This window comes from Spermophilus citellus (assembly GCF_964194105.1).
Source record: "Spermophilus citellus genome assembly, chromosome: 10".
Lineage (NCBI taxonomy): Eukaryota > Metazoa > Chordata > Mammalia > Rodentia > Sciuridae > Spermophilus > Spermophilus citellus.
This window is the reverse complement of record NC_138197.1, coordinates 89001941-89017586: the sequence shown is the minus strand read 5'-3', so window position 1 is coordinate 89017586 and position 15646 is coordinate 89001941. Positions and strand designations below refer to the sequence as shown.

At 37.7% G+C, this 15646-nt stretch overlaps 1 protein-coding gene and 1 long non-coding RNA gene across 2 annotated transcripts in view; one reads left to right on the top strand and one right to left on the bottom strand.

The window, feature by feature from the left end:
• Positions 1-15646, top strand: part of LOC308658893 — a 558609-nt gene that overhangs the window by 40397 nt on the left and 502566 nt on the right. The gene's annotated exons all lie outside the window — the stretch shown is intronic.
• On the bottom strand, positions 1488-7482 carry LOC308658892 (lysozyme C-like). The gene is made up of 4 exons (XM_081311815.1): positions 7317-7482; positions 5587-5751; positions 3718-3796; positions 1488-2395 (listed from the first exon to the last, which is right to left on the bottom strand). Exons 1-4 carry the CDS (start codon positions 7450-7452, stop codon positions 2329-2331), a joined length of 447 nt encoding a protein of 148 aa, XP_081167941.1. The 5' UTR covers positions 7453-7482; the 3' UTR covers positions 1488-2328.

The window sequence follows — 15646 nt, the reverse complement described above, 5'->3', positions numbered from 1 at the left end:
AGTACTTGAACATAAGCACATTGATACTCTCACAGCTGAGTTGGCTACTAAATGAGTAATGATCAAGATATAATATAGGGTAGGTGTACCAAAAAAATGACTTATGCTTCAGGCAGACAGAGCAGGGCAGTGGGAGATTTCATCACACTACTCCCTATGGCATGCAATTCAAAATGTATTAATTGTTTCATTCTGGAACTTTCACTTAATATTTCTGGATCACAGTTGACCATGAAACAATGGAGACTGAAATTGTGGACAAGAGGGGACACCATAAATAAATAAGTAAAATTTTTTGCATATCAAATGGTTATAGGCTCGAGCCCTGGGACATTTACACATTCAGTAATGGAATAGCAGAGGGCCTGTGGCTCAATGGTAGAGCCCTTGATTAGCACGTGGGAAACATGGACTTTGATCCTAGTACCACATAAAAATAAATTAATTAAAGGTATTGTGTCCCTCTACAACTAAAAATATTAAAAAGGAATGAAATAGCAGAGAGAGAATAGAAAAGAGGAACTGAGAAGGAGCAGCCTGTGAAGTCGGATGTAAGCAAGAAGGTGAGAGAGAAAAAGCTTCTAGTAATATGAAGTGGTTCACTCAGCTAAATGCTGATGAGAGATCAAGTAGGAAGAGCAGAGAGCAGATGATCACTGGAATTGCTCCCAGAAGACATGGGAGAAGTCCTAGGGCAGCAGACGTAGCTGAGTGAGAGCTGAAGAGAGATGGGAGGCGGGGATGCGCTTCTCCCCTAGAAGTCTCGCCATAAAGACAGCAGAGGCTGAGGTGGTACTTGGAGGGTGGTGTAGGGTCAGTGGAATGTTCTTTGTAGGATGGGAGAATGCTGGGGGGCCCTTTGCACAATGATGGAGGTGATGGGGCAAAGAGGGAGAAACTCAGCCTAGCTGGGAGTTGTGAGGCATGGGACAGAGGCTGCTTGTGGAGATGCTGCCTTTGCCAGGAGCAAAGGCCCTTCATCCCAGAAACAGTGGGAGGGAAGGAAGGATCAGTGAGGGGAAGGTGTGACTGCTGCTTTGTGGCAGGGGGAGAACTTTGTAGTGCTTCTTTGAAATGACTTTTTTTTTTTAATGGTATATATAAGCAAAGATTATCTGCTAAAAGCAGAGGATGGTGGAAGGTTAGGGGGCAGGAGGGTGTCAGATGTGTGTGTTGGGCTCTCAACAAAGAATGGGAGAAGTGAAATAATCATAGTTGTTTTGGAGAGGGGGACTACACAGGAAGAATCCAGAGAAGTGACCGAGGTGACCATGCTGACTTGAGGCCATATGAGATTCATGGTTATGGATTCAAAGTAAGGTTTATTAGCCTGCTTGTGGATTTTCCTCCAGCCATTGCCAGCTTTCAGTGCAGGTGAGGATATAGAAGACATTAAGAGTACCAAGTTCTTTCTTTTCTCTTTTTCTAATATATGTGATTTTTTTTCTTCAGACACCAAATGGGGCTAAACAAGGACAGACAAAATATGCAATGCAACCATTTAATGATAACATTTGTATTTTTACAGTATGCATATTTTCACTCCTGTGGTTAATTAGTAATGCGAGCTTATCTGTCTCAGATTTAGATGAAATGCATGAATCTAAGTTAATAAAATTGGGGAATAGCAACAGCCCATTTAATCCCTCCTTAATGGCTTCATGATCAGTCAGATGCTGGTAAGTGTTCTTTCAAAGCTTAAAACAAGTTGATATGTAAATTGTGAGTGTGTTTGTAAAGCTGCATAAATGGAACTTTTTTTTAATGAAAATTCTTAAACAGAAGGTCACACACTTTGTGCAAACACATTCTTCCTTCAGTCAGTCTTCACTTTTAAGGGTTGGCTTTCCACTCCTTTAAGAATTTTATATTGCCCAAAAGAGTGGTTATTTTTCCTATTTTTGGAGATGACTATATAGATGTTACACAGCTTGGATTTTGCCTAAATTCCATGGGTTTTTAGATAGCCTGTTGTTGTATTATTGTCTAATATTGGGAAATATTTGTATCATTTAAGATTAAGTCTTGATTATATCTATAATTAAAAACTAAATGTACTGTAGATTATTTGATAATCAAGGTTGTAGGTAAGTTTTCACCAGCATTAGCTTTATTAGTAAGCTGAAAATGGGGGTACTATTAAGTAAAACACAAATTATGAAAGGTATGGCTCTTAGGAGAAAGGCTATATTTTGTTCCTGCTTCTGTAAAAATGCTACTTGTTTGAAGGGGAAACAATGGTAGTGTGACACACTACACTAGTGGCAGTGTGTCCCTTAATGTGGCAAAGTGACAAAATGAACTGAAGAAGGAAGGAAAATTTTGCAGTTACACTCTACACCCCTGAATGTACTGAGTGAGGTCACGGTTTTGACAATGGTTTCTCCATGCCACCCTGCAGAGAAAAGGGAAACAGGAGCAAAGGTTAAAACATATCTGCATTGCAGTGTACATACTTAAATCTCTTTGTGGGAACAAAATATCTTATCCATAAATATCATACAGGCTAGAACTAGACTTAGATACTGCTACTGATTAAGTGGAGATGAGTATACAAGGTGCTTTGCTGCTCCTCAGAGGGACTCATGGGGCACAGAATGCTGAACACAAATGTTGAGTTATGTGCATGGAACATTTATTTATACCAAAAGTAGTTTCACATATGACAAGGAGGCCAACATGGGGTGCATACGTGTAACTGTAGCTCAGGAGGACTGCGAGTTCAAAGCCAGCTTTAGCAACTTAGTGAGGCCCTATCTCCAAATAAAAAATAAAAAAGGACTGGGGCTGTGTCCCTTTAGTATGCTGTTTTTAAGTCCTGTGGATGTAAACTGAGGATGTTTATAGCAACACAATTTACAATAACTAAAGTGTGGATCCAATCTAGATGCCCTTCAGTAGATGAATGGATAAAGAAAATGTTACATATATACACAATGGAATATTTATTACTCAGCATAAAAGAGAACAAAATCATGGCATTTGCAGATAAATGGATGGGTTTGGAGAATATAATGCTAAGTGAAGTAGCCAAGCCCAAAAAACTAAATGCCAAATGTCTTCTCTGATATAAGGAACCTGATTCATAATGGGGATGTAGAGGGGGGCATAGGAGAAATAGACAAAGTTTAGATATGGCAAAGGGCAGGTAGGAGAAGGGAGGGAGAATGGGGGTAATAAAGAAGGTGGAATGAGACAAACATCATTACCCTAAGTACATATATGAAAACATGAATGGTGTGAATTTACTTTGTATTCGACCAGAGACATAAAAAATTGTCCTCTATTTGTGTAATATAAATTGAATTGCATTCTGCTGTCATATATAACAAATTAGAATAAATAAAATAAATTTTTTTAAAAAAAATTCTCATTAGTCAAAAAAAAAAAAAGGATTGGGTATGTGGATCAATGATTAAGTGTCCCTGGTTCTATCCCTTATATACCTCACCCCCACAAAAAAAATAAAGATTTGAAAGAACTAGTAGAGTGTGGAGAATATTTAGAAATTCCTAAAATCAATGAGGAGTAAATAGGCAAGACTGTGAATCAGTTCAAGCAGATTGTCTCTTCTGATGGAGGTAATGCATTGTGTCCCTTAGGCCCCACAGGACAACTTTATATTCAGAAGGACACTTAGGTCTTTGAATTTTTTCTCTCACTGCATATATCAACAGCAGGTTAAAACAGTTTCCCCTTTCAAACCTTAAAACATACCATGCTCTAATGCCTTGTGGGTCACGGACAACCCTTTTTGCACAAGTTACGGCTTGAGAGATGTCATCTTGCAACAGAACTGGAAGAGAGGTGGTGAGGCATGAAAAGGATGTTCTAACAATTTCCTTGGAAGTTTACACTTAGCCAGTTTTATTATGTTAGGCAGAGGAAAGCATAACCAAGAAGTTCTTTTCCAAGAATTTATATATCTCTGATTGTTGTGGATAACTTCCTTTTAATTCTTTTCCTTGTTGACATGAAATAACACATTGTTTCTCAGTTACTAAAGTTGTTGGATTTATTATTTTTTAAAATATTCATTTTTTAGTTGTAGTTGGACACAATACCTTCATTTTATTTATTTTTATGTGGCGCTGAGGATCGAACCCAGGGCCTCTTAGGTGCTAGGTCAGTGCTCTGCTGCTAGCCACAACCCTAACCCCTGGAATGAATAAGTAATACGGAAGAAAGGCCCCTATGCACACTGTGAAAAAAGACATGCCCAGAAATTTTTTACTCAGGAATTATACCATTGATGATTTATCCCCCCAAAATAATAAGAGATCTGGGGATATGGCTCAGTGGCAAAAAAAATCACAAAAATGAAAAAGAATTTTATAAAGAGAGAGAGAGAGAGAGAGAGAGAGAGAGAGAGAGAGAGAGAGAGAATGTATCAAAACTCTACACATGTATCCATAAAGCCATTTGTAACAATTCATGACAGGGAAAAGTGGAAACAACCTAATAGTGGAATTCTCTTCACCCTTTCAAATAATAATAACAGATTTGTATGTGATAAGTGCAAATTGTAGAGCAGGATATGTAATAAAATTTAATTTTTGTAAAAACATATTTGTATCTGGCTACCTATGTGTTTGATATAACTTTACATTTATATACATGTTGATTCTGAAAGAGTATGTAGTTATCCATGCTTATACATCTTTGGGTAGTAAGACTACGGATGCTATTTCATCTTGCTTTTATTTGCTACATGTTATTCAATGATCATAGATTATTATGTAATACAAATAATTTTAGGTAAATTAGCTAGATTAAAAAATAAAATTCTAAAATTGATCTTCTCTTGGGAATTTTAACATTTAAAATTTTTAAAAAATATCAAGCCCAATATGAATGCACTATTTTATACACTAAAATTTGTACATGCTATTTCTATTTTCATGAGCTCAGAAGTCTAGTACTCCCATACCTTATATATGTAATGCACCTTGTGAGTTCTTTTTCTTATTAAAACACAATGTTTCATCCCAAGTACATAAATACATAAGGTAATGTTTTAGGTGTGTTAATGATTATTTAGGAATTGTATATTTTGGAGATTCAAGCTAGAGGATTTAGAAATAAAATGTTAACATTTCTAATTCATTTTAAAATCTCTCAGCAAAATGTACACATACATACAAGAAGAATCTATGGAAAGATGTTAATTATTGTTGAAAGTGTACAATATGCTAAGTCAATGTAGCCATTCATTATATGAAAATCTAACTTTCTACATACATAGGACCTTTCATAATAACTCATAAAACAATCAAAAGGACCACACAATCAAAAGATCCCTAAGCCATTCTCAGTGAATACATGAAATGGCAAAGTTTTGGAAAAGCTTTAAAAAGGCCGTTAACAATAAATGAGCAGGTACTCTACCACTGAGCTAAATCCCCAGCCCTAGGTTTCTATACAGGGAATTTTGAGGATAACAATCACTTTCTAGAAGTTGAGATGGATTTTTTTCTAGCTCCCTGACAAAAACCCTTCAAGGCTATTTGATTTGTTTGAATGTCTGTTCTTGTAAATATATGCAGGTAGTTCTTGTGCCATCACTCAAATATTATCTAGTCTTACCATTGCAGGATATACCACAGGCATTAACTGCTCTTGGGGTTTTGCCATCATTACACCAGTAGTGGCTATTGATCTGGAATATCCCATAGTCAGTACTTTGGTCTCCAGGGTTGTAGTTTGTAGCTCTGGTGTTGTAACTACTCTCCCATTTGGCCAGACACACCCCTGAAAAAAAATTGTTTTTTGTAATAAATAGCAACACCGACTGATTCATATACTGTGTATCAAAACCAATTCTATGCAACTAATTGTATTTTACTAGAGACTTACTTTGTAAGTACAAGATGTGTTTAATTCATTAAATATGGTAACAGGTTAGGGTTGTTTTGTTGTTTTGAGACAGGGTCTCACTGAGTTCCCAGGGTGGTCTCCTGGGCTCAAGTGATCCTCCCACCTCAGCTCCCCAAGTAGCTGGGACTACAGGTCTGAGCCACCATGCCTGCCTGCCTCAACACCTTTGTTATAGAGGGTTCCTAGGAAAATCCTTTTGTAGCACAGATCAGTTTATAAGAATGTGAAGCAAGATAAAGTACTTTTAAAAATCTTTAAATTGCTATTTTTCCACTGCTTTTGCCTTCCCCTGTTCTCATCTCTCAGACAGCATTGAGCCTAGAACAGAAAATGAGCTATTGAGAAGGTTGTACAAATTCAAAGCAGATACATAGTCTGATGGGAAAATGCTTTATTAGAAACATTTAAGGATTTTTCTGAGAGTGATTTTCTTGTAATACCTAAAGGTGAATTGGGATGTTAAGTTTGAATCTTGAAACCAAGAATTATGGAATAGGAAAAGCTATTCTGTGATTTTGTTCAACCACCCATTCATGTACTTACTTGCTCATTTATTTACAAATAGCTGTGGAAGGGAAATATTAGAGGTCAATCTGAAAAGTACAGACATTGGAGAATATGAAGTATGCTGTAAAGTAACTATTTGTCATGGCATGTTTGAATGTTGTTGAAGAAATTGAAAATTAATCAACTTAAAATGAATTATAAATCATTTCATGTTGGTTATAGGGATCTTTTTTTACGTGATTTTTTTTATACCTTTATTTTATTTATTTATATGTGGTGCTGAGGATCAAACCCAGGGCCTTGCACATGCTAGGCGAGCGCTCTACCCATGAGCCACAATCTCAGTCCCGAGTTATAGAGATCGTTATATAAATAGTGATGGGGTGGGGAATGAGAGGTCCTACCACCTTTTTCTGGAGAATCCAACATAATTTTGAAAGATTTTGCTATGAAACATACGCTGTCATAGTAAGGGGTTTGTTTTGTAGGCTTTTGTGGGATTGAACCCAGGGCGTTCTACCACTGAGCTACATCCTCAGTATGTTGGGTTTTAGAGATAGGGTCTCACTAAGGTCTCCAGGCTGGCCTCAAACTTGAGATGCTCCTGCCTCAGGCACCAGAGTCGCTGGGAGTACACATGTGAGCCATGGTGGCTGGCATGGCAGAATAATTTTTTAAAAAAGAAAAATAACTGTGTACTCTAGGCTGAGAACCTGATTTCCAAACAGGTCCTTCAGTGTATGTGGGGCATTGAATCTTAGGCAACTGCCCACCTAGTGGCACTAGCAGAGGTCATCAGGTCCTGTTGGACTCAGAATGGTATAGAATCTTTCCCTCCCATGCCCACATCCCTTCACCTGCTGTCTCTAATTCTAGAGGACCAAAATGATATTTTCAACCATTGTAAAAACAAAGAGGAAGACCCAACTTACAGTTTGCCAGGCTGATTCCGCGGTAGCCATCCATTCCAAATCTTTTTAGAGTTCTGGCCAACTCACACCTTTCATAGACCTTGCCCTGGACTATGACAGAAAGGAGAAGAAGCCCCAGAATCAGAAAAGCCTTCATGTTGATGGGGAAGTCAGACCACTAGGCTGAGCTAGGGAAGCTGGTCCCAGTATTTAACATCTTAGAACTTCCTTCTTTTTCTAGTGGTTAGGGGCTACGCCCTTGGAGCTGTGTGCAGAACAGGAACTACTTAGTGATTTGTCTCTGTTTAAGGTGTTTTTATTTTATTTTATTTTATTTTTTATTATGTTTGAAGACAGAGATTGGGATGTTCTGAGAATTATTCTATAGGAAAATAAAGTCACAATATTGTTTAAATTCTCTTTATGAAGTCGAGCAAGTATAAAGAAAGGGAAACAACTGTTTTTGTACAGCTTAAAATCAGCTGTGCTTTTTGAGTTTCTTTAATTCTTTCTTTTTTTAAAAAATAGTTTTTTAGTTGTAGTGGGACACACAGTACCTTAGTTTATTGATTTTTTTTTAATATTTTTTCTGAGGATTGAACCTGTGAATCACACATGCTAGGCAGGCACTCTGCCACTGAGCTACAGCCCCAGACCCTTTCTTTTTATTCAATTGTTTTGTGTAATTTCACTATTTTTAATAATCTTTTTCACTTAAAATTATTTTATGTATACTTTTCACAAAATGGACATGACACATATTCCTGTCATCTCTCTCTCTCTCTCTCTCTCTCTCTCTCTCTCTCTCTTTGTACCAGGGTATGAACTCAGGGGCACTCAACCACTGACCCATATCCCCAGCCCAAATTTTGTATTTTATTTAGAGACAGAGTCTCATGAGTTTCTTAGCACCTTGCCGTTACTGGGGCTGGCTTTGAACTCACAATCCTCCTGTCTCAGTCTCTGGATCTGCGAGGATAACAGGCGTGTACCACCATGCCTGGCTGTACCTGTCATCTTAATGGTTATACAGCAGGATGCCATGTTGCTCACCTAGTTTCCTACTGTGGTATTTTTGTTACTTTTATAAGTTTTACACACACACACACACACACACACTCATACACGCACATGTATATTTAAATTTAAACTTGATTGCTTTAAATTGCACATTTAATATAACAAAAAGCTCTACAATGCCTGCTTTCCCCATGTTGATCATAAAGTCCTCATGGTAAGAAAATGAAAATTTTATCACATCTGTCAGCTATACTGGAAAACAATGGATAATTTACAAACAAATCTCCTTCATCCGGAACATTTTACAAAATACATACTCTGGTACACATCTGAATTCATTCTATAATTGGACTTTAAAAAGTCATTAAAGAAAAGGAAAAAAAACCCCTCTAACTTAACACTGACAAGCCTAGGAAATAATGCTGATGGCAAGGGAGAAAGAGCTTTAAATGTTGAATGCAACTTAGGTAAAGGAGATGACGAAATTACTTGTTGAATGTATATTTAAATGTATCTGTTAGTAAGAGTTTTCTTTCTTTCTTCTTTTTTCTTTTTTGTAGTTGTTAATGGACTCATGCCTTTATTTTATTTGTTTATTTTTATGTGGTGCTAAGCATTGAACCTTGTACTTCACACCTGCTAGGCAAGTGCTCTGCTACTGAGCTACAGCCCCAGCCCCAAGAGTATTGTTTTTTTTTTTTTTTAAGTTCTCGGGGGACACAACATCTTTGTTTGTATGTGGTGCTGAGGATCGAACCGGCGTTGCACTCATGCCAGGCGAGCGCCCTACCTCTTGAGCCACATCCCCAGCCCCAAGAGTATTGTTTTTAATGAATTTCAATAAAGTGGACAAGTCTTTTGTCTCTTGTGGTTTCTGTCTTCACACCTGTGAAATCTTGACTAAAGAAACTGAATCCTGGGACTTGACATTTAGGAAAAAGTATAACACTGAGGACAAGGGGAAATAACATCAGTATTTTCTTAATGTTCCTAAGATTATAACAAATCAATCACATTAAAGAAGAATATCAAGGATAATATGTTGGATTTCACATTGCTTATGTTTTACAAGTTAGTTATGTACAATATCTCAATGACAAAAATAAAAATTCAATGTAGACTCTCTTGAGAAACTTTAAAAAGTAAATGTTAGCCTCAATTAGTTTTTTTTTTTTTTTTTTTTTAATGTATGTGTTGGTTCTGGGATTGAACCCATGAGCAATTAACCACTGAGCCACATCCCCAACTCTTTTAATTTTTTTATTTTGAGACAGAGTCTTGCTAAGTTGCTGAGGCTGGTTTTAACTTGTGATCTTCTTGCCTCAGCCTCCCAAGGTGTTGGGATGACAGGAATGGGACACAAAGCTTGGCTCAATTAATTTTTTTAAAACTTTTTATTTTTAGTTGTAATTGGACACAATACCTTTATTTTATTTACTTATTTATATGTGGTGCTGGGGATTGAACCCAGGGCCTTGCACATGCTAGGTTAGCGCTCTACCCCTCTGAGCCACAACCCCAGTCTTTCATTAGTTTTTAAATTTGGGAAATGGTATAATATATATTTTGGGGCATCCATGATAGAAACCATTGAAATTATTCAGACTTCTATTTCTACTTTTAGCATATCCTTGATGTACTCTGGGGTAACTCTAAAAACTAAAAAGAATGCCAGAATTGAAGTGAGAATCAAGGGGAAATGGAAAGAAGATGGGAGGATAATGAAATTGGCTAGTAACAACAAACATGATTTTTAAGGTTTCCTCGAAAATATTACCAGATTATATATTTTAGCTCAATAGCATTGGGCTACTGGAAGTGACCAGAAAAATGAGTAGAGTGTCCTAATGGGTCCTTGTTAGGTTTTCAACTAACCTGTGATTTGAATGGTCCACTAATGAAGGGCTGATGACCCAGCCTGGCTTGGTAAGGCTGGCTGTGGGGGGCTTACTGCCTGTTCTTCTCTCTTTCTTTCAAAATTTCTCTTGAATGGAACTGGAGGCTCTCATGATAAGTGAAATAAGCCAAAAATCAAAGGCCTAATGTTCTCTCTGTTATCTCTGATATGTGGAAGTGACTGACAATGAGGGGTGGTGGCAGGGGGTAGGGTGATGCTCACCTGTCTTGACAAGAGGGAATGGAGGGAAGGGAGGGGGAATGGGAATGGGAAAGACAGTAGAATGTACTGGACATAACTTTCCTATGTTCACATCTGAATAAACGACCGATGTAATTTCACATCATGTAAAACCACGAGTGGGGAGTTATACTCCATGCATGTATGATATGTCAAAATACATTCTACTGTCATGTATAACTAAAAGAACAAATTAAAAAATTAAAAATAATAAAAGACTTCTCTTAAAGGTCTAAGAACCTCTAACAGTCAGCAGAACAAAAACTCATCAGATTATAAAATTAACAAAACAGTAATTCTGCAAATGGGTTAATCATGAGCATGTTATCCATCATCTTTTTTTGTTTTGTTTTTGAGACAGGGAGTATGGACTTAAGTATAAATAAAACTCTTGTATATTTTAAATTTTTCTTTCATTTATCTGAAGTGTTTTTGAAAAATCTCAGCTTTAAAATATCCTTTATTGACCATTTAATATTACTTCTTCTTTTAGTCTTGTTTATGATACTGTTGAAGACTACCCAGCAGTGAGAGTAGTCAAAAGTTTCAGGAGCATTTTGGAAGAGACACATTGAGTTCATTTACTTGGAAAGAAATATTTTATTCTAAGATGTCTATTTTATCATTGAGATGTATTCTCAAAGCAAATCTTCTCTAAGATACTTAAGTACTCAGGATAGAACACATTGACTTATTAAAAGTTACAAAGACTAAGGAAAGCAAGCACAAGTCAATAAAACTACAACACAGCATTCCAATATTTCCACAAGGTATCTATCTTCACTATGAAATGCAAAAAGACTAGTAATATTTGAGTGAAATGATCTCTAATCTGTAAATTACACTCATGTGCCCAAATGGAAGACTATGGGAAAGAAGTACAGAGAGCTGCACCCTGGAACTGCTTTGTCCAAGCTTAAAAATTTTAATTGAGGGCAAGGCAAGGATGAAGGATGGGTATAGATTAGGCTCTACATGCAAACAACAAAACAAAACAAAACAAAAAACAAAAACCAGAAAAACAACAATAAAACAAAAGCAAACAATCAAACAAAATCCAAAACAAAAAACATCAAATTAAAATACTTTAAGCAGATTGTTTTATTTTATTTTTTTATTTAAAAAATTTTTTTAGTTATACATGGACATGATATCTTCATTTTGTTTGTTTTATTTTAATGTGGTGCTGAGGATTGAACCCAGTACCTCACATGTACAAGGCAAGCACTCTGCCACTGAGCCCCAGCCCTAGCCTACATAGGATTGTTTTAGATGTTTATTTGATACAAAAATGTAGTCAGCTAGCATAAATTATTTCTTCATTACAAAAACTCCATATATTAAGGATTGAACAATTGGGGGAAAACAAATCTAGACGTTTTTATTTTATTTTTTGCCTGAGCACTAAACCCTCTAAAAAGGCTCTACAAAAGAGCCTTGAGAATATCATACTCTGCAGTGAAACTACTTCAGTTCTTCCACAAAGTGCTCATCTATTGAAAGCAAATTCTGCTTAATACAAACTCTATAGGCTTTTCTTTTTCTTTTTTTAAATATTTTTAGTTGTAGATGGACACAAATCCTCTGTTTTTATTTATTTATTTTTATATGGTGCTGAGGATTGAACCCATAGTTTCACATGTGCCAGGAAAGTGCTCTGCCACTGAGTTAGAACCCCAGCCCACCTCTGTTGGCCTTTCTAATGAAGGATCATTTGCAAGCAGCAAATATCCCAAGCTTTATGTTGTTAAAAATCACCACTGGGCTGGGGATGTGGCTCAAGTGCTAGCGGGCTCGCCTGGCATGCGTGCAGCCCAGGTTCAATCCTCAGCACCACATACAAACAAAGATGTTGTGTCTGCCAAAAACTAAAAAATAAATATTAAAAAATTCTCTCCTCTCTCACTCTCTCTTAAAAAAAAAATCACCACTATCCCAAATGTTTCCCAGTCCTGTCGGTCAACCTGTTTGGTCTCTTTGGGTTTTGATGCTATTGCTTTAGAACAATTGGTTAGCTGACTGTCTTCAAATACTTCTGTGACATCTTCAAATACTTTCAGAACCAGATCTGCTGTGTGGAGAGTCCTTTCCACCTGCCAGTGTCTGTCTGCAAACTGGAACATCCCTTTGTTGAGACTGGTGTGTTGCATAATGGGAACACTGGAATTTTTTTCTTCTAAATCCATCCCTTATGTCCCTGTACTCAGGCTGTGGGTTTGCAGAACAATCATCTCTTGTCCACGTACAGCCAGTTTCATCTCCTCTGTGAGATGTACCACTTTTTTGATCATGAGAAAACCTGTGATCTTCATCATTATTCAGTAGTCAACATGACTGTAATGTCTACTTAGCTTCCTTCACCAGGTTGTCTAGTAGTGGTGGTTCCTTTGGCACAACACTAACTACTATATGGTAGCCACCATTGGGGTGACATGGAGGAGGTACTGGTTCTCCTGGAAGTCTTTCATAATCATAGGGTCCCTCAGAGCACATTCCATCCTTCTCTGAGCCACCTTACTGGGTTGCTGGGAGATGTGTGAAGATAGTCCTCTGCTCACCACCACTATCCCATGCTTTACATTATTAAAAATAAGTGATTCCCTATCTTAAATAAGGCCCATGGAACAACTTTCCTATATCTCCACTTCCACAATGCTTTGCCTCCTGTTCCATGTTAGAACATAAAAGGTCACTTATAAAGCAATATGACTTTAACACTGAAACCTACAGAAACACATCTATCCAACCAAGTGCTGCCTTCAAAGATAATCATGTCAGGAGGTTCAGTACACTCTTAAAATATGAAAAAACATTACCTGAACTCAGAAAGAACTGTGCTCTGGATCTGCCTAGGAAGAAAAGATTCTGAGCCACATCAAGGTTATCACCTTGTGGTTACCCTTATTTTGCATGAATGAAAGTTTCTTTCTGCTTGACCTTTAATGGTTACTAGCTTTGGCTGTGAATGAGTGTTTGAGAATCCTGTTCAAAAATAAAAAAATAATCGCATTGTTCAGACAAGGCCTACCTTTGAGTGTTTAATAATAAAGAGTGAGACAGATTTGGAGGACCCAAAGAGAATGAAAATGGTTGAAAGAGATAGTCTCTGGTCCCCTTTGTATCCTTCCTCACTCACTTTGACAATGCCCAGCTGTGGGCTGGGGATGTGGCCCAGTGGTAGGGCACTTGCCTAGCACTGTGAGAGGCCCTGGGTTCAGTCCCCTCACTGGAAAAAGCAAAACAGAACATCCATTATTATCTGTCTTGGTTTAAGCCTTCTGCTGATGAGTTTAATTTTTCTTTTCAAGTGTTTGAACAATTATGGACTTACATGTTTTGAGGATAGAATAAGCAAATATTTGCTTGCCACCAAGAGCCAAACTGATAGCCATGACACCTGCCTGATATATTGTGACTACTTCAAAGGGAAGACATGTTTACACCCCTATGCCCTGGGTCTTTTTATTTTTTATGTCAGGGAGCACTCTTCGACTGAGCTACATCCACACTCCTCTAGCTGGGATGGGAGTTAAGGGAAATGATAACATTCAATTAATACTGTTATTATTTCAATTGAAATAATGAGCAAGCTATTTAAAAATAAAAGAGCAAGTAGGCATGATGGGGCAGAGAATTTTTCCCCAGAAGTTCTGTATATTCTGCATGTTTTATTTGATGAAATATGAGTCTCTTGTCTTTTCAGAAAAGATGTCTTTAGATCCCAGGCAATTTTGTCCTATTCCAATAGAAAATAATTTATTAATTATTCACAATTTGCCGCGTCCGGCAAAATGGACCGAGTCCGGCGGGAGACGTCGGGATTAACAAAGACACAGGAGTCCGAGGTCCTTCATCCAGGGAGAGTCTGACTTTATTATCTCAGCTCATACTTATATATTTCTTTCAGACAGAATGGAAAGTTACTGGTAGGCGGAAGCAAGGACGGAGGGGGGCAGGTGGTCCTTGTCGACTCATACTAAGCCTTCAACCAGGAACCTTATCAGACCCAAGCAGGTCAGGACGTTCCCACATGACTGTTATAGGCTGAATATGAAAACAGACACCACAAATCTTTCAAGGCCTTGGGAGCTGGCTTCTTTGACGTGCACAACAAGAAACCAGGGCCGGCACCAAGCCCCGGGGGCCAGGGGGGATCCGAGCCAGCAACAATTCAGAATTTTGTCTTTATTTTTTCTTACAATTGAGGAAAAATAATTAATTATGGTGAATGTTGGGGACTTCAGGACTGGGAAATAGAAGATGAGGAAGGATCTCACAGACTTTGACTATTCCCCAAAACTAAGTCATCTTTATAGCAAAGATTTGCCACAATTTATGATATTGTTAGAATGTTCAATGGGATAGAACCATCTCACATTTCTTGCACATCCCATGAAAATATCACCCAAAGAAGATTTAAAAGGCACAAGTCAACAAGGACCATGAAAAGCAGAAGTGATGACGATGAGAAATGTAGTACAATTTTATAATCCAGAGGGTGAAGGGCAATTTAGGATGATGGGTCTAGCTGACACGTGAGTGCTGTAGAAGGGGACATCAATACAAAGCAAGGCGACTGTTTTCCTAGAACTGGGAAAAGACTAAGGCAACTCTGAGGCAGGAGTGTATGGCAGGGCTATGAACAGGAAGACTGGTTGTCTGTCCATGTGGAGCAGTTCAACTCTCAGTGTTCTCCCTCAGGCCAGGACCAGAGCTTGCTCTTCCTTCTCAGCCTGAGGGGAAGAAGGATGGGAAGATCAGGGAAAAGTAAGACCCTTTCTGTGTCTCTCTCTCTCTCTGTCTGTCTCTCTTTCTTTGTTATTGTGGTACTAGGGATCAAACCCAGGGTCTCCTGCCTGGTAGCCAAGCTGCTTTACCACTGAGGTATTGTGCCCACCAGCCCAATTCAATGCTTTTAACATGTGGAAAAACTATCCTTTTTGAAGTTGTAATTTGTTGAGGAGATATTAATACAATAGTTGTCCCTTATTCCAAAACCCCAGGTGGCTATCTGAAACCACAGGCAGTACAGAACCCTGTATGTACTGTGTTTTTAATTTTATTGGCTACTGATGACAAAGCTTAATTTATAAATTATAAATATATGAATTAGACACAGTAGACTAACAATAACTAAAAATTAAATAGAACAATTTCTGTATTAAGTAAAATAAGGGGCTTGAACATAAGCACT